The sequence below is a fragment of the Sapajus apella genome, unplaced genomic scaffold, assembly GCF_009761245.1.
Source record: "Sapajus apella isolate SASKATOON/1434 unplaced genomic scaffold, GSC_monkey_1.0 scaffold2, whole genome shotgun sequence".
Lineage (NCBI taxonomy): Eukaryota > Metazoa > Chordata > Mammalia > Primates > Cebidae > Sapajus > Sapajus apella.
In genome coordinates, this window is record NW_022436942.1 from 53,216,193 (window position 1) to 53,235,118 (window position 18,926).

Below are 18,926 nucleotides of genomic sequence, written 5' to 3' on the forward strand. Positions count from 1 at the left end.
TGGGCTTCATATTGTCAGATAAATTAAATCTACGCCAACCAGTGATTCAGCTGCAAATAGAGGCCACCTGTTCCAATTAGTGAGCTTAAAATAGTACACTGCTGACTATCTGAAGCCAAGTTCAGGCTTTCTGGATGATCACAACATCTTGACAAAGACAGAGAAAAGGGACTTTTGGCCCCAACACAGAGTTGGACACAGTGGAGTAAATATATTTAGGTGCTGAAGCACAGCTTTCACTAAAGGCATTCTTTATTTTTGGACAAGTGCTTATATTAAAATTTCTGTGCAAGGCTGCAGCTCAAGGCACCATTCAATTTCCTTCCATTACAACAAGCCTACATACACATCTTAATTAGGTTCAACTTTACTTCAGAAAACCGCAGAGCTCAAATTTCTTCTCCACCCACAATCTGTCCTTGCCTGAAATTCCCAAAGAAGTCATACTTTCTGGACATTCCACTCTTCGGCCTACGGTCTTCCATTACCTCAGTTTCTCCCAGGTAGTCAGAAGACTAAAGAGGAAATAATACAGAGAGAAGCAAGCTCAGCTCATTTCCAAGCTCCTTCAAGTATTTCCACCTAGATGAGACTGCCTTTAACTTACCAAAGTGGGCTTCTGTACATCCCAGTAACAATTGTTTACAGTGAACTAAATCAGTTGATGAGGCCAGATGCAATGGCTCACTCCTATAATCCCAGCAGTTTGGGAGGCTGAGGTGGGCAGATCACCTGAGGCCAGGAGTTCAAGACCAGCTTGGCCAACATGGCAAAATCCCATTTCTACTAAAAATACAAAAAATTAGCCGGGCATGGTGGTAGGCAACTGTAATCCCAGCTACTGGGGAGGCTGAGGCAGGAGAATCGCTTGAACCCGGGAGGTGGAGGCTGCAGTGAGCCAAAATCACACCACTGCACTCTGGCCTGTGTGACAGAGAGAGACTCCATCTCATAAATAAATAAGTAAACTGATGAATACCTCATTTGCTATACAAAGGATTTAAGATAGATTACAGGAAACACATATAGGTAAACATACACACACACACACATAGGAAACACATATAGGTACACGTACGTACACACACACACACACACACACACACTCTCTCTCTCTCTCTCTCTCTCTCTCTCTCTCTTTGAAACCAGGCTAGAAAAAACATAAATTAGAAAAGGAAGCCAAAATCAAGAGGTAAGAAAAGACAAGAAAAAGAAGCAGGCTATAAAAATCTCACTCGGTTCTGCTGAAGTTTGGATCTGGATCCCCGTTGGTCAAAATAAAAAAGGAAAACACTCACTAACTCAAAATTTTCACAACCCGTGAGTGGGAAAGACGTTTCTAAGCATCTTCTAGGCCATGGGTCTAAAGATAAATATTTCATGAAGGAACGAAGGGAGATGACACATTAAGACCAGCATTTTCCTAGATGATTCTGAATTATTTTAGGCGGCATAAGACAAAAGCATTAAATAACACAGAATCACAGTGAGAGAGTTATTTCCTTTTCAGTCTTCAATCTAATTCAGTTGATTCAGTCCAGGAAAAGTCTCTGGTGCTAAAAACTTTCTAACGTTGCTCCAACACTTGCCAATCTACTTTTGTTGAGACAGGGTCTCACTGTCACCTAGGTTGGAGTGCACTGGTGCAATCAAGGCTCACTGCAGCCTCGACCTCCCAGGGCTCAAGTGATCCTCCCACCTCAGCCTCCTGGTAGCTGAGACCACAAGTATGCGTCACCATGTCCAGCTAATGTTTGTATTTTTTTGTAGAGATGGGGTTTGGCCACGTTGCTCAGGCTCCCGGGCTTAAGCAATCCACCTACTTGGCCTCCCACAGTGCTGGGAATACAGGTGTGAGCCACCACACCCAGTGCTAATCTACTTCTTAATTTGGTGCTGGGAGGCCTCAAACTTAGAAAATAAGCAGCAGGAATAGTGACACTGATACTCTGAAAATAAATTTAAGTTTTAAGGAGTGAACTGACTTAGAAACATCAAGCAAGTAGCAGTGCAGGTGGTACAAGGCTGTGTGTCATAGATGTGGGCATGACTGCAGTTTGGGAAACTGTGGTAGGCCAGGAATGACTCAAAGTTAGAACAACAAATGCGGTAATGGGTTTCCCACCACCGCTCCTAATGGCCGCTCACACAGCTGCTAAGTGAAAGAGCTGACATTCAAGTTTCACCCCAGAGTCCATTTCCTGATGCTTCACTCTGTTGCTCAGATCTAGAGGTAAGCTAAAAGAGCGCTGTCGGAGGCAACAAGGAAAAGGTGATCAACATTTAAGAAGTAAACCACTGGGGCCGAGCGCAGTGGCTCCCTCCTGTAAGCCACTAGCACTTGAGAGAATGAGGCAGGTAGATCACGAGGTCAGGAGTTCAAGACCAGCCTGGCCAAGATGGCAAAACCTCATCTCTACTAAAAATACAAAAAATTAGGCAGGCTCCTGTAATCCCAGCTACTCGGAAGGCTGAGGTAGAGAATCACTTAAACCCGGGAGGCAGAGGTTGCAGTGAGCCGAGATTGTGCTACTGCACTCCAGTCTGGGTGACAAAGTGAGACTCCATCTCAGAAAATAAAAATAAAAAAAGTAGTAGTAAACCACTGCGGAAGGGCGCAGTGGCTCATGCCTGTAATCCCAGCACTTTGGGAGGCCAAGGCAGGCGGATCACCTGTGGTCAAGAGTTTGAGACCAGCCTGGCCAACATGGTGAAACACTGTCTCTACTAAAAATACAAAAATTAGCTGGGCATGGTGGTGTGCACTTGTAGTCTGAGCTACTCAGGAGGCTGAGGCAGGAGAACTGCTTGAACCCGGAAGGTGGAGGTTACAGTGAGCCAAGACCGCACCAGTCTGGGCAACAGAGCCAGACCCTGTCTCAAAAGGAAAAAAAAAAGTGAACTACTGGGTACCTGTGTAGGGCTGGGGATTGAGGGAGCAACTCAGGCCTCTGGTTTGCTGACTGGCTGTATGGGAAAAGTATATCAACCAGGAATAGAAGGGGGGCTGAAAGAATGAATTCGACATACAGACTTGAGGTGCCTGTGGAACAACATGTAGGTGGAAATGTCTCATAGGAGATAGTAAAAGCCACATTTTACTCCCCGGCTGGTCTCTCAAGTCGACTTGTAAGGCAGTAGTCACACGGGCTTTTTTTAGGGGAATGCTTCAATGAGGTTGCGCCAGACATGTTGTCTCTCCGTGGGCCATGGGACTCGGGTCTCATGCGGAGTCCCTCCAGTGCTCAAGCAGGTAATTGTTTCTTTGATCAAGGACTAGGTGAAGTTTTAGGCTTGGGTTTAAGGGTTGTGTTGTATTGTATGAAAATTGTATATTCTGAAAACACTTGGTGCTAGAAGAGACTCTTAAGGAGAGACTCACAGAACAGAGCGCTTCAGAGGCCAGGGTAGACTCGGGTTGAATTCGAAGTCAAATGCACATATGATGAGCTCCACAGCCTATGCATCTAGCATAGTTTTTCCCCCAAAATCCTGCCCCAACAAGTGGAAGGTCAGGACATGGATGAACTTTTCATTTTGTAAAACTTTACAATGAAAAAATGAAGACACTAAGAGGGACCACAGAAAAAAAAAATTTTAAGTAACAACAATCCAGTGCAGCTAAGTAGTTTGATACATAAATTGTCACCTCTCTTTGCCCCAGTGCCTGCCTCCCAGAAATCTGTAAATAAATTCAGAAGAATAATGGTCTAACACTAAGTCATTCGAATTTACCTTTTGTAATCTAGAAAATTCACAAAAAAATTAAATTTGTTCATTACCTACTGAAAATAATTTTAAATTCTCATTCTACCCATATAATTTAGCAATGCCTTTGGTATTTTAAAATTATTTAAAGCAATCCCTTTTTAATACAGAAGATGGTATAATGGTTAGTCCCAATCAGTCTGTATTAATTACATAATTTTACTGGTTACAGTGTGGCTGGTTTCACTTTTCTCCTTCTGAAAATGGAATGGTCTGGAGTTAATGTCTAAGTTCCCTTCCAAGTGTACCATGGTAAAACCCTGAGTCTAACTTTCCAACCCTCTGCCTTCATACTTTTAATCCAGTCAAGCCAGGGTTCACAGGAGTGCTGGTGTGGACACCACCTTGAGTCTAACTTTCCAACCCTCTGCCTTTGTACCTTGAATCTAGTCAAGCCAGGGTTCCACAGGGAGTTCTGGTGTGGACACCAGGTTATGTGTTCTTGTTGCTTTAAACTGCCCTTTGTAAATGTTTTTAGTTAGCACAGTCTCCTCCAGTGCCTTTAAGGCCTGAGGGAGACACAGGTTTACAATCGGCCATTTAAAACGTGGCTTCCTCAGGGGACCAGCACTAAATGGGATGCATTTAGGAAGCAATCCTTGAAACGATCTGGTCTCCGGAAAAAACAAAAAATGGTGGAAATCACACCACAGTCTCTGCTCAACTGCAGCTCCTGCAATGTCCAGACAGCTACGCACCACTGTTACATACTGTTGTTACTCCTCTCCCATCTGAACATTGGCTGAGCACTTAGCAGGTGCTGGCCCTCCACAGTGCTTTCTACACACATAGTACATCACTGAATTCTCACAACAGCCCTCCAACGGAAGTACTGTGCCAACCTTTGTAAAAACCTAACTTTGGTAGCATGCCACAGGGTGCACTTTAGAAAGTCAACGAAGGCAGATGACTCCAGGACTGGCACCTTTAACCACTCCAGTGCCCTCCTCTAAAGTGTGACGTTCTGCAGGGGACACGAGAAGGCATGGTTTAATATTACAAGGGACTGCACAGAAAGATCACCAGGTAAGTGACTGATTACATGGCTCAACAGAACGTGTGAACCTGCAGGCCAGTCATGAGGATCTACTGAGGAGACACATGTTTGCAGGCATGTTCTGAACTCGATAGTCACAAGGAAGAGCCACCTTCATCACGCTCTTCCACAGTTCATTCTCCAGAGACCAAATATCAGATGAAAACACGGTTCTCTTGTGATCCTACATCATGAGCTTATTCGACAACCTTTAAGACTTCAAACTACTAGCAAAATTCTCATATCCTAGGCATGAGTAAAAGTTCATAAACTATCATTCTGTATCACTTGTTTGCGTGTTTACCGGGAATATATGACTACATGCCAAAGACTGGCAACGTGTGTGTCATAAGAATTAGAGCACACAATTAGGGCAGGTGCCCAGCAGAAGCTGTACACATCCATCCCCAGGCACCTAACTAGTTTAGAAAGACTGGGCTGGGCGTGGTGGCTCATGCCTGCAATCCCAGCACTTTGGGGGGCCGAGGAGGGTGGATCACCTGAGGTCGGGAGTTCAAGACCAGCCTGACCAACATGGAGAAACCCCATCTCTACTAAAAATACAAAAAATTAGCCAGGTGTGGTGGTGCATGCCTGTAATCCCAGCTACTCGGGAGGCTGAGGCACGAGAATCACTTGAACCTGGGAGGTGGAGGCTGCGGTGAGCTGAGATCATGCCATTACACTCCAGCCTGGGCAACAAGAGCAAAACTCCATCTCAAAAAAAAAAAAGAAAAAAAGACTGGACTGCTCTCCAGTGTTCACCGTGGAGGCAGACAGGGAAGTGGTTAAGAATCAAGCTCTGGAGTTGAGACAAATACAGGTTCAAACCCTAGCTCTACCATAGTTTCCTATGAGCCACAGGATTTTAAACAAATGATTAATTTATCTGGGCCTCAGCTTCCTCATCTATAAAATGGAAAAGTGGGATATTGTGGAAGATCAAGAAGATAGTGTATTTGAAGTGCTTGATATTGCCTGGTGTGGAGTAGGCACTCAGTACACATTAACTATTATTGTGACTGCATTCATCTTTTCACTTACGTTCTTTTTGCCTCCTTAAAGAGGAATAATCCACAAATATACTATGGTTTCTTTCAGGCAGCACTCCTCCCAAGTCAATGGAAGCAGTTGGCTTATATACAAATCATATATCCTGATGTTCCTTTTCGAAGGAATGAAGAGTCCTCATTCTGATTCACAGTACAGTGATTCATGGTTCTCTTCCTTTTCTCTTGCCACCCCTCCACTGAAAACATGAAAACACAATTAAGAAACAGCAGGGCTGAAAGCTGAAGACTATTCTAAGTCTAGCTGTGGGCATTTTCCAAGTAGGACTAGGTTGATTTCTGACCTTAGCAGCAGCCCTGGAAATTCAGGCAGAGGGTCTGAAACACAAACTCATCCGGCGATCCAACTTGGTAGCAGCTGTCTTGGTGCTCTCTACAGCGGATGTGACAGGAGGGTGCGCTGGTGGTGGCTGGCAAATCGTTCTTTTCTAAAGGGAGAACTGGTGAGCCTGCAGCAAAGCGCAGCTCAAGAAACACACAACACATCACTTTGCTCATCCTAAATGTAAGAAAAACCTGGCTTGAGACACTCACCTTTATTCAGTCTCTCTAACGAGCTCTTTAGAATAAAACGAATCACTAATTTAAAATGATATCCATGTACTACTCAGCTCACCACTTCCCTGGGTCAGTGTCCTCTAGGACAGAGGTCTGTTTCTACTCCCCCTACTTCCTGCCCAGGGAGTAAGCATGTAATCATCAGCTTATTACATCACTGCCCAACCAGTTCCACTGTGACAAAGGCTACCGCAAACTCTTCTTCACTGACTTTGGTCATTACTCATCACGTAATTGTAGATGGATTTCCAAACCACAGAATACTTGAAGATATACTAGAGGTGGCACTCATGCTCGACACAAGTTTTACTTCAGATGTTAGAGATTTCTGCATGTGTTATCGTCATTTCCTCCTGTGTAAGAGAGGGGTATTGTCTGAAGTCACAAGCATACATGAGATTCACCCACCAGATACCAAGCTTCCAGAGTGACCAGACTGTTTCATTTATCATTGTATTCCTAATGCCTGAATTAGCAGCCAGCACATAGAAGCGGCTTAGTAAGTATTTTTTGAATAAATGAAGTATCTTGCTCTCAAAGTGCCAGTGTACAGCTTACGAATACATGTAAGCAATAAACATATAAAGAGTCAATGTGATGAGAAACATGATGCAAGGACGCACAAAATGCTAGCAATGCTAGAAAAGTCTATACTTCTCAAAAAATTAGCAGCCTGTCCATTTCCAAGCTCACAAACCTTTCTTTCATATAGTACAGGTTGAGTACCCCCATTCAAAATGCTTGGAACCAGAAGTGTTTCAGACTTTAGATTTTGGAATTTTGTTTTGTTTTGGAGATAGAGTCTCGCTCTGTTGCCCAGGCTGGAGTGCAATAGCACGATCTCAACTCACTGCACCCTATGACTCCAAGGTTCAAGTGATTCTCCTGCCTCAGTCTCTCTAGTAGCTGGGATTACAGGCACCTGGCACCATGCCCAGCTAATTATTTTGTATTTTTCACCATGTGGACCAGGCTGGTCTAGAACTCCTGATCTCAAGTAATCTACCCACCGTGGCCTCCCAAAGTGCTGGGATTACAGGAGTGAGCCACCGTGCCCCACCTAGGAATATTTGTATTATACTTACTGGTTGAGCATTCCAAATAGAAATATCTGAAATCAGAAATGCTCCTGTAAGCATTTCCTTTGAGCATCACGTGGCCACTCAAAAAGTTTTAGATTTTGGAGCATTTTGGATTTTGGATTTTTGGATTGAGATGCTCAGCCTGTAATCAAAGTGGCTACCATCTACTGATTTCTTATTGTGCACCTGGCATGGAATTAATCATTTTATAGATATTACTGAATTTATTCCTCAAAACACCCCTATTATGTAGAAGTGGAAACTAAGGCTTACAGGCTCCAAGACTGCACTGGTAGCAAATAGCACTGGTACAAGATCTGTATTCTGGGGACTAGCCTAATGCAAGTGGTTCTGTAGGGAAAATAATATGGTCCTTGCATGCAGGATGGAACAGAAGTTGGTGAAGGTCACAAGTGACTGAGGGGGGTGGGGGATGACTGAGAGATGGAAGAAACCAATTCCAGAGAAATGTCAGAGAAAGGTTCAATGGTATTGCTAGCATAGTTTAGAGAGATGGAGGAGGGCAGGCACTCAAGACAACTAGCAATTCTGATTAGTGGTGGCACCACCAAAATAGAAATTATTAACCTGACATATAGACAAACATAGCTTTTTCACCCAATGAGAAAACAAATCCTTTAAAAAAATTTTTAAATAGCTAATATCTGAGCGCACACACCGTTCTTTTGTGTTTTGTTTTGTTTTACAAATACTTTCTTATTTAAGACACACAATCACTCCGAAAAGAGTGGAGTATTACCCTTTTATGGATAGGAAACTGGAGGCTCAGAAAGGCTATTTAGGACCCTGCCCCAGTAGCTGCCCAGTTAAGAAGCTCGAAGAGCCAGAATACAACCCACGTAGGTCCAGAGCTCCAGCTGTTCACCACTATACCCAAGGGCTGGAGAGGGCATTTTAGAACATTTAAAATGAAAACCAACGAAAAGAAAAACTAATTCACACATAATTAATAAAAGCCAGTTACTGTATAGAAAGCAGACAGCCTGTATTCTCAAAAAGATGATAGGCTTTAACTATCTAGGGCATGAAAAAAAAGTAGGAGTCTAATTATGGATGCTCTTTCTTTTAAAGTAGAGAGAGATGTGCATTAAGTTAACAAGCACCATTTCTGAGTTTTACAAAGATGATGTTTTAAAATGTGAATGATCCTGTCTTGTCAGCTTAGCAACAGTCACAGAATTCATTAACTACATTTTCACTGAGGTGGGGTGGGGGGAATCTAGGTTAGTCCACCCGGCTGTAAAAATAGATTTCTGCAATGTTTACAAGAGTATATTGCGTCGTTATTATTCCAGTCTCAAAGGCTGAAATAAGCCCAGCAAGAGAGACCATGTATTTTCCCTGTTATCTCAACAGGTATTGATTTTGAATTTTTAAAAAATGACCATTCAGTAACTAAGAACTCAATCTCAGGGAGTCTTAGCCCATTCCTGGGCAGAAACTCCAAGAAAGATTAATCAATTCTTCACATAACCCCCCGTTCTCATTAGCATTTTTAGGAAAGCTAATTTACCAAATGAGTTCATAAAAGGGTTCTTTTTAAATCCTATACTAGTTTCATCCCAAGGAAATGGTGACGTCAAGAAATTACCACCTAATGTTTTCCGCTTGCATCACATACTTTCTGGGTGTCAGGAAAACATATCCTTACAGCTGTATCTAAGTGAGTTCCACAATCCAGGAGCTACCATCATTTAAGGGGATGATTGTTGCTTTCCCTTCATTAGTAGCCTCAGGATAGACTTGAAATTACATCAACCTTGCTTGAGAAAAGTTCTTAGGAGTTTACAAAAATTTCACTAGTTCTGCCTATCCCTCCCTGTCTCAACAATAAAAAACCTAAAAGCACATAGTTGGGAAGCTTTAACTGAGACCTCAAAAAGTCCAGCATCACTGCAGTAGAATCTGTGATTATTGTCTGCTAAAGTTCTAGCCCTCCTCTGATTTCTTCTCTTCACTAGATCTGATCGTGCTAATTTAGGATAATCAGCACATCTAATGTCTAACTCAGTTTTAATACACAACTTATTTAAAAATCTCCATGCTAACAAAACAAGGCAGCAGGTATAACATCGTCAGTATAATTTTAATTTATTTATTATAACTTTTTTTTTGAGGCAGAATGTCGCTCTGTTGCCCAGGCTGGAGTGCAGTGGTGCGATCTCCGCTCATGGCAACCTCTGCCTCCCGGGTCCAAGCAAATTCTCTGCCTCAAGCTCCCGGGTAGCTGGGATTACAGGTGCATGCCACCATGCCCAGCTAATTTTTGTATTTTTAGTAGAGACGGGGTTTCACCATCTTGGCCAGGCTGGTCTTGAACTCCTCACCTTGTGATCCACCCGCCTCGGCCACCCAAAGTGCTGGGATTACAGGCGTGAGCCACCGCGCCAGGCCCATCAGTAGAATTTTAAATAAAATCAAGAAATCTCCTTCACAGAAGGTTGTGACCTTTTAACAGAAAAGACTGGCGCAAAGGGAACAGTGGCAGATGGGGCGAAAACACAGCCTGCGGTTGCGTTACATATTTGGTTTACCACATTTCACCTAAGCAACTGAGGCACAAACTTCGTCACCACCATTTTACAGGTTATGAAGAGAAAGTTCTGTAAAGTTGCATGAGTTTTGCCAAACCACTTAAATGAACTGACAATGAGCCACCCATCCCGCCAAGATTACTAATCTTGTTGTTTACACAAAGATGATCACAGTTGTGACAAGAAAAACCAAGCTTCCACATGTTTTCAAGTCTGCAACAGTAATTTTACAGAATCCTCCCAATTACAAATGCATTCGAAAATTATCTCCTTTTCTTCATAGTTCTGTTAACTAGCATTACAGTTTATCCAAGAAGAAACGTCTACCTGTGGGTAAGCACAGATCTTCAATGTTTATTCCAAATGGAGTTTCTGGTTATTTGCTTGGCAAACTGTTACGAAACTTTTAAAGAAAGTGCAAATATAAGAGAATTGGGAGGTTGAGATGGGTGCAGGAGGTATTATCCCACGAGATATATTCAATCTGTAAAAACTCCAATCATTCTTCCAAAACGATTAACAGATGCTAAAGGAAAGAGGGAAAGTGGGCAAATAAACCAGGGACTCATTGCTTCACTTCTGGGGCTATGGATTGCTACTTCAAAACACGAGTGAAGACCCAAATCTTGCACAAAGGGCCGAGACACAACCCCGTCACTACTGCTACTATTTCCATCCAGTTGGTCTCTCGATCTCGGAGGTGGCAGGCCAGAACCTGAGCCCGGCTCTACCTCCGCGAACTTTACACAGAGGCCGACACCCAAATCCCCACTTCTCGGACAAGCGAGTAAGTAGTTGGCGGAGCAAAGAACAACTCCAGGTGCCTCCTGCCAGAACAGATGCCAGCGTGGAGGAGGTGCTGTGTAAAATGGCACTTCAATCAGCCGTGAGGAGAACGGGTTACAGAGCCTCACTTCCAGCCTCGACGATTCCACAGCCCGGGAGGGCAAAGGTATTCCCCGGGGAGGGCGGAGGCTTCCTCTCCCAGGAGAGACCCGCGCTCGGGCTGCGGCCTCCGTCTTTATTTTGAAGCCCTACAGGGCTCGTCTCTGCAGCAAGCTCAGAATGAGCTATTTTCGCTCGCAGCCAAAATCAGCAACAGCAAATTACACTGCAAACAATGGCGAGGGCGCCTGCTCGGCTGGGCTCGAAACTCAGGAGAGGCAGCGCAAACACTGACTTTTCACTTGGGCAGAGCCGGTCCGCCGCCTCCCCGCGCTCCGGCTGCGCATTGCGCTCGGGCTCCGGCCACACGCCCCGAGGGCCGGGAGACGCGGCAGGCGCCGGGACCTTCGGTGGGGAGGGCGCCGTCACGCCTGGGGCGGGCGAGACCCCCGAGACCTGGAGGCGCGCGGCCGCGGGTGGCGGGATTCCCTAGCCTACGGGCGCCGCGCCGCGGGCGCTCCCTGGCGGGGAGGGCGGCGGAGCGCGGGCCGTCGGGGAACCCGGCGTCCCGCACCGCGCGCGGGGATCTGGGTGCCGCGGGCGAGCAGGCGGACCCTGGGTCCCGGAACCGCAGCCCAGGCTCCGACGCCGACCCCCCGCCCAGCCCTTTCAGCTTGGACGATCGGAGAGGCAAGGACCTCCGGCGGCAACGGAGGCCGGCGGCGAAAAGCGGAGGGCGCGTGGGTTAGCGCGGAGCCACCGCCCCGGCCCGCCTCGCCCCCGGGCCCGCGCGCCCCCGCCGCCCCCAGCCCGCTGCGCTCACCCGGCTCTTGCAGCGGTGGTGCCGGCCGGGGTCCGAGTAGGTCCGGTCCACTGTGAGCGCCGTGTCGCTGCCCGGCATCTCCGCGCTCGGGCCGGGAACTTTCCTGTCTTCCCGGGCCGCAGCGCCACGAGCCGCCGGCCGTGCTCGGGCTCACCCCGTGAGCCGCGGGCGAGGGGGCGGCGCGGCTGCTGCAGCTGTTGCCACTGGTGCCGACACCCGCGCGGCCGCCCTGCGCCGCCGCCGCGGGGTGGGGGAGGCGGGGCAGGAGGCGAGAGTCTCCTCCTCCTTCCCGTCTTCTCCCCGCCTCCCCCGCGCCCGGCAGCCGCCGGGACCCCCACCCACCGCCCCCCACCAACTCGGAGAGCAGTGTCTTCGCCTGCGTCCCTGGCTGAAACTCGGTCCGTCCCCTCCCACAACAGCCCTCTTTCTACCCCCAGAATGAGCGACATCCACACTCTACACTATCTGTTGACTTATTCTGTATACAAAAGATGGCTTTTATTGCAAGAAGTTGACACTTGCCTTAAATGCATCTTTTTATGTTATTCTTCATTCAACAGGCAATTATTGGGCAGCTGCCATGTACCAGACCCTGGACTACAGACCAGAGATTAAAAAAAAAAAAAACTCCCCCCCACCATGATTCCCCTGAGCTTACAGCCTACTTAAACTAAGATCCTAATGTGTATTTTAATTTTGCATGTCTTGCCTACCTTTAGGTTTTAAGCTACTTGAAAGTCAGGATATCTTTTAATTTTAGTATTCCCCATTCTCAGTGATCAGTCCCTGCCCACAAGGAATTTGGAGTCTAGAAGAAGAAGGACCGATTGGTGAACAATTTAAATAACAGTAACCCCAAACAAAATTCAGAACACCTGGTCTGGCTCTGTAGGGTGTACAGTGGGAGACTGGGCTGAAATATTTAAAGTGCAGCTGTTCCAGAGAGGACCTATAGCCCAATGTGACCAGCCCAGAGGGAGGGAAGGATTTGCTCCGCCCCTCATGGTGTTCGATGGGAAGAGTAGAGCAGGCTGAAGAAAATTTTGGAGCCCCAAAAATCAGAGGTACACTTGGGAAAACCTCAAGTTATCAGTTTTGGGGAGTGTCTTCAGGAACAGGAAGACGTGATGGAAAAGAAGGTGGAGACCATGGAGGATATTTGTCCAAGGGTAAGAAGTTCAGCCTTATTCTGTGGGAACTGGGCAGCTGCTGGAGATTCCTGAATAGGAAAATGATAGCATGAGAATGGAAGTTTAGAGAGAAGGTGTATCTGACAGCAGGGTGAAGCAGCGATGAAAGATGGGCAAAACACACTGGTTAGAAGGCTGCTGTAAAGACAGAACAGCCTAATCATCCTTCAGAAGGAGACTAATAAATGATGGCACATCATCCAATAGAATATTCGTTAACTGGAATAGAAATGAGGCAGGCTTCTATGAATAGCTTTGGAAACATATCTAACATACAGGGTTAAGTGGAAAGGCAATGTGCAGGATAATATATATGGCATTCCACCATTTATGTAAAAACAATACATGTTATATATACATGATATATTTCTGGAAGGATAAACAAGAAACTAGGGAAATAGACAAGAAATTGATACCAAGAGAGGGGAATCAGGTACCTAGAAGGCAAAGATAGGAGAGAGATCTATTTTTTCATTGTGTATACTTTTGAAACTTGAATGTTTTTATTGTAGACATATATTAACTATTCAAAAAGTAAATTTAAAAAAAAATTGTTTTTGAGAGATAGGGTATCTGTAGCTCAGGCTGGGGTGCAGTGGCACAATCATAGCTCATTGCAGCCTCAAATTCTTGGGCTCAAGGGATTCTCCCACTTCAGTTTCCCAAGTAACTGGAACTACAGGTGTGCACCACTATGCCTGGCTAGTTTAAAGAAATATTTTGTAGAGACAGGATTAAAACTAACTTAAGAAGAAATTGAAAGTCCCATGTAGTCCGTAAGCCATTCAAAAAATTAAATCAACACTTTAAAAATACCTCCCTGCCACTACCCTAACACACAACTATAATAGGCCCAGAGAGATTTTCCAGGTAAGTTCTTTGAAAGAAGAGAAATACCAAACATTGAGGGGTGTGTGTGTGTCGGAGGGAGATTTTTGATAAGGTGACCTTTGAGCAGAGACTTGGGAAGTGAGGAAGCCAGAAGTATAGACATCTGAAAAGTTCCAACAGACAAACAGGAAGTCAAGGACCCTGAACATTTTGGGAGTGTTCAAGGAAGAGCAAGGAGACCAGTGTTCACTGGAAGGAGATGAGGTCAGAGAGATTTCAGAGGGCAAGATCATGTAGGGACTTTTAGTCCATTGTAAGAACTTTAATTTTGAAGAATATGGTAAGATTTGGAAATTTTTGAGCAAAGGAGTGGCATGATCTACCTTTTCACTTGGATTAAAAAAAATTGATCACTACCTTACAGCATAAACAAAAACCAATAACAGAGGAAAAAGAAAGAAAAAAATTAGCTGGACATGGTGGCTTGCAGATGTTCAGGAGGCTGAAGCAAGAGGATCACTTGAGCCCAGGAATTCAGCCGGGGCAACAGAGCGAGATCTGTCTCTAAAAAAATCAAAAGTTAAAAAAAATAAACCCAACAGATTGAAGTCTTAAAGGAGAAAAAAACACAACTTAAAATTGTCAGAAGAAATGAAAGAATATTATCATCTCAAGAAAAAAAAAGTAGTTCACAAAAAGCATAAACCACAAAGGTTTGACATTAAAAAATTTAAACTTCTGCTTATGAAAATAATAAAGTGAAAACATAAGCCACAGACAGAACTCCAGCTTTAAAAAAAGTCAATATGGACAAATTTCATAAATAATACTGAGAAACAAAAAAAGCAAGCCACAAAATATTACTTGTAGTAAGATTCATGTAGGGCCTGTGTGGTAGCTCACACCTATAATCCCAGCACTTTAGGAAGCCGAGGACGGAGGATCACTTGAGCCGAGGAGTTCTAGACCAGCCTGGGCAATATGGTAAGAACTTGTCTCAAAAAAAAAAATTTTAAGTTTTTGTTTGTTTGGGGATTTTTTTGTTTTTCAGATAGCGTCTTACTCTTTCACCCAGGCTGCAGTACAGTGGCATGATCACAGCTCACTGCAACCTTTGGCTCCCAAGTTAAAGTGATTCTTATGCCTCAGCCTCCTGAGTATCTGGATTACAGACGTGTACCACCATGTAGGGCTAATTTTTATCTTTTTGGTAGAGATGGGTTTTCACCATGTTGGCCAGGCTGGTCTTGAACTCCTGGCCTCAAGTGATCCACCCACCTTGGCCTCCCAAAGTGCTGGGGTTGCAAGTGTGAGCTACCATGTCTGGCCTTCCCGTAAAGTTTAAGAAAAGCAAGAGCATAATAAACACAAATTTCAGGACAATATCTCTGGTGGGGAGATGAAGAAGGCTTCAGTAGAAAAGGGGTACACAATTATAAATACGTAATGCTTTTTTTCTGAGATGGGAGTCTTGTTCTGTCACTAGGTTAGAGTGCAGTGGCGAGATCTTGTCTCACTACAACCTCCGCTTCTCAGGTTCAAGTGATTCTCCTGCCTTAGCCTCCCAAGAAGCTGGGACTACAGGCGCGTGCCACCATGCCCAGCTGATTTTTTTTGTATTTTTAGGAGAGATGAGGTTTCACCATGTTGGCCAGGATGTCCTGATCCTTGACCTTGTGATCCGCCCACCTCAGCCTACTAAAGTGCTGGTATTACAGGTGTGAGCCACCGCACCTGGCCAATATATAATGCCCTTTAACAAATGACTGTTGCTACACTGGATATACATTCATTCATACATACACATGATATTTCAGAATAAGTTAAAAATTTAAAGGTAACAAAGCCTCAAAGGAACAGATACAGTGATATCCTTAATTCTGAAATTCATATCACCAGTTGGGGGTACTTTCTCAAGTAAATAAACATAATGGCACTTTATGTGTGAATAAACTCAGCCCTGACCAACCAGGGTTGGGCTTTGGGTGGGAGTGCCAACAGGCATCTACTTTCCATTTCTATTACTGTCTTGATGTTTCTTAGAATTCCAACCTGGAATGCTGACCCTCAATGAGAAGGATAAATTAAAGCTTTATTAGGCTCACTTAAATTTCAATTAACAAAGGATGTTCTTTTTTAGATCATTTAAATTTATTTCATAAGCTAGTTGTTCAAAAGCTGCTCTGCTGGGCACTCATACAAAACTATTTTTTAAAAATATACAAATTAAATAGCACAAGAGCAAGCTCCCCAGAACAGAAAGAAAACAATCAGTGCTGATCGCCATCTGGCTCTCCTTTTGGGTGGTAGAACCCAAGGGGGAAATAGACCACATCCCCTCCTTTGGATGCAATGCCAATACCTAGGATTTTGTCAGCCCTGGAGAGAGAGAGAGGGAGAGCGCAGGTGCAAATTCCTCCTATCAATGTAAGAATTCTGTGCCACTGATACCTCCAAGAGCTTATCCTTGCAGCAAGTAATGGAAAATATAACACTGTTAAAATAACAAATGCAGTCAGAACAATAAGGAATACAAAGGTTCACATCTAAGGTGTGAAATAAGAATTAACTTGCAAAGTATTGAGGAAGGAGCACAACAAGGCAGCCGATGCTAAAAGCACCAAGGAAGAGCCCAGGTCAGTTGAGCTGTAATGGTTTAAAGTTTAAAGTGATGGTGAAAGGCCTACGAAAAGAGATAGGATTACGCTTGAATTTTGTGGTGCATGTTTGTTGTTTCAGCCTGCCCAGCATTCCACCTTTTAATTCTGAAAACGGTACCTCGGTTTTCTTTTGGGACCTACCCTATTCCTACTTTTAATCCAAATGGTTTACATAAGGCGGACCATTCCCATCCTTGGATCCAGAGAGAGGCGGGTCATCCAGCCTTGGCCAATAAGAGTCACTGTGGCTTGCGCAGGGATAGGCACGTGAGTTAATCAGAGCCAATCAGAGTCACCCCCAGAGTTTTGCTGGAACTGCTGGGAAAGCGTATGCCTTTCCAGTGGGCATTGCTCAGTTGGTACAATGCAAGCCTGATGCTGTAGTGGACATCCTTCCACCATACACAGACAGCCTCCCTGGAAAGCAGAGCCATGAAACGGAGAAAGACTTCTTACTAAATCCTTAGAGCACTAGTTCCAGCATTTTCCATTCTCTATTGCTTTATGACAAGCCACCTTAAAATGCTTTGGCTTGGCTGGGTGTGGTGGCTCACCCCTGTAATCTCAGCACTTTGGGAGGCTGAGGAGGGCGGATCACCTGAGGTCAGGAGTTTAAGACCAGCGTGGCCAACATGGTGAAACCCTGTCTCTAGTGAAAATACAAAAATTAGCAAGACATGGTGGCAGGTACCTATAATTCCAGCTACTCGGGAAGCTGAGGCAGGAGAATTGCTTGAACCTGGGAGGCAGAGGTTGCGGTGAGCCAAGATCACGTCACTGCACTCCAGTCTGGGTGACAGAGCGAGACTTCATCTCAAAACAAAAAGGTTTTGCTTATAATGACTACCTCTCATTAGCTCATAACTCTGCAATCTGGGCAGGGCTCCAAGGGAAGTGAGGTGGCTTTTCTGTGCTCTATGTGGTGCTGGGTGGGGCTAAAGTGTCCAAGATGGCTTCATCACATGTGTGATATGAATGAATATACATATATATATTTGTTTTCATCCATGGTTCCTGGCTCATAATTACCACTGCCCCTGTAATAGTCTCTTGTCATGATGTCAGGCACTTTAGACCCCAGAGGCCAGCCTCAGACGCCTTCTTCTGCCCTCATTCCACCTGCTCTTTTCTCTCCCAAAGGTAGGAATCTTCCCCCACCTTTCTGCCTTGCAGCTGGCCATGAAGAAATTCTCGGACCTACCTTGTCTGACTGTAGGACATAAGGCTCATTTCAGAAAGGGTCCTGCCCCATACCCTGGAGGAAGAAAGGCTACACGGAGAAGCCAAGAAGAATCTGAACAGACAGGCCTTGCTGGGTCTCGCCACTCAGTCTCTTAGTATTAGATCATATACCCTTTTGCCCAATCACATTTCCACGTGGTTGTCAATCATGCCTATCCAGTGAAGTTTCCATAAAAGGCCCAAGAGGACAGGGTTCAGGGGGCTTCTGGATAGCTGGACATCTGTGAAGGGTGTGGTATGCAGGGAGGACACAGAAGCCCTGCACTCCTTCCCCTACCTCACCCCTTGCATCTCTTCATCTGTATACTTTCGGATATCCTGTATACTAAACCAGAAAATGTAAAATGTAAGTTTCCCTGAGTTCTATGAGTTGTTCTAGCAAATTAATTGAACCCAAGGAGGGGGTCATGGGAACCCCAGCTTGAAGCCGGTCAGTCAGAAGTTCTGAAGGCCTTGGCTGTGACTGGCATCTGAGGGAAGGGCAGCCTTGGGGACTCAGCCAAGATCTGTGGGAGCTGACGCTATCTCCAGATAGACTTGGAGGACACCCAGCTGGGGTCCAGAACTGATTGCTTGCTTGGTGTGTGGAAATCGCCCCCTCCCATATTTGGTCACAGAAGTCTTCTGTGTTGATTGTTTTTGTGGTGTGAGAACAGAGGAGAGACATAGTTTGAGCTGATTTTTCTACAAACATGTCAGCACCTATGAGACTTAGGGTGGCTGGAATGGTGTAGGCTGACCAAGCCTCTGTTTTTATTTTTATATGTTTATAGTTTTTTTTTTTTTTTTAGCTTTTTCTTTTTAGAGATAGGATCTTACTCTGTCACCTGGGCTGGAGTGTGACAGCATGATGACAGCTCATAGCAGCCTCAAACTCCCAGATTCAAGCGATCTTCCCACCTCATTCTCCTGAGTAGCTGGGACTACAGGTGCATCGCCATGCCCGGTTAATTTATTTTTTGTAGCAACTGGGTCCTGCTGTGTGCCTAGGCTGATTTTAACTCCTGGCCTTTCCCACCTCAGCCTCCCAAAGCTGGGATTATAGGCATGAGCCACTGTAGCTGGCCTGTTTAAACTTTTTAAAATCAATTTTTTATTTTATACTCTGTCATCTTGCAGGGATCCCCTCTGTCCATCAGGGTAGTTGGACTTTTTTACATGGTGGCTGGCTTCTAACATAGCAAAAACAAAAGCTGCCAAATTTCCTAAGGCTTAGCCTAGAACTG

The 18,926-nt window shown here is 45.0% G+C and overlaps 1 protein-coding gene and 1 long non-coding RNA gene across 7 annotated transcripts in view; one reads left to right on the plus strand and one right to left on the minus strand.

Moving 5' to 3' along the window:
- Positions 1-18,926, minus strand: part of TMCC3 (transmembrane and coiled-coil domain family 3) — a 373,454-nt gene that overhangs the window by 133,555 nt on the left and 220,973 nt on the right. For 3 of the 6 annotated variants that reach the window (XM_032298101.1, XM_032298045.1, XM_032298095.1), the window contains exon 1: positions 11,778-11,982. The exons of the other annotated variants lie outside the window; for them this stretch is intronic. In XM_032298101.1, the coding sequence (XP_032153992.1) occupies positions 11,778-11,855 (78 nt within the window). In that variant the 5' untranslated portion in view covers positions 11,856-11,982. Of the gene's footprint in view, positions 1-11,777; positions 11,983-18,926 lie in introns of those variants that run through there. 6 annotated transcript variants of the gene reach the window in all.
- LOC116564800 lies at positions 10,763-18,465 on the plus strand. Its single transcript, XR_004275105.1, has 3 exons — positions 10,763-11,021; positions 12,338-12,946; positions 17,599-18,465. It is a non-coding gene; the product is annotated as an uncharacterized LOC116564800 (long non-coding RNA).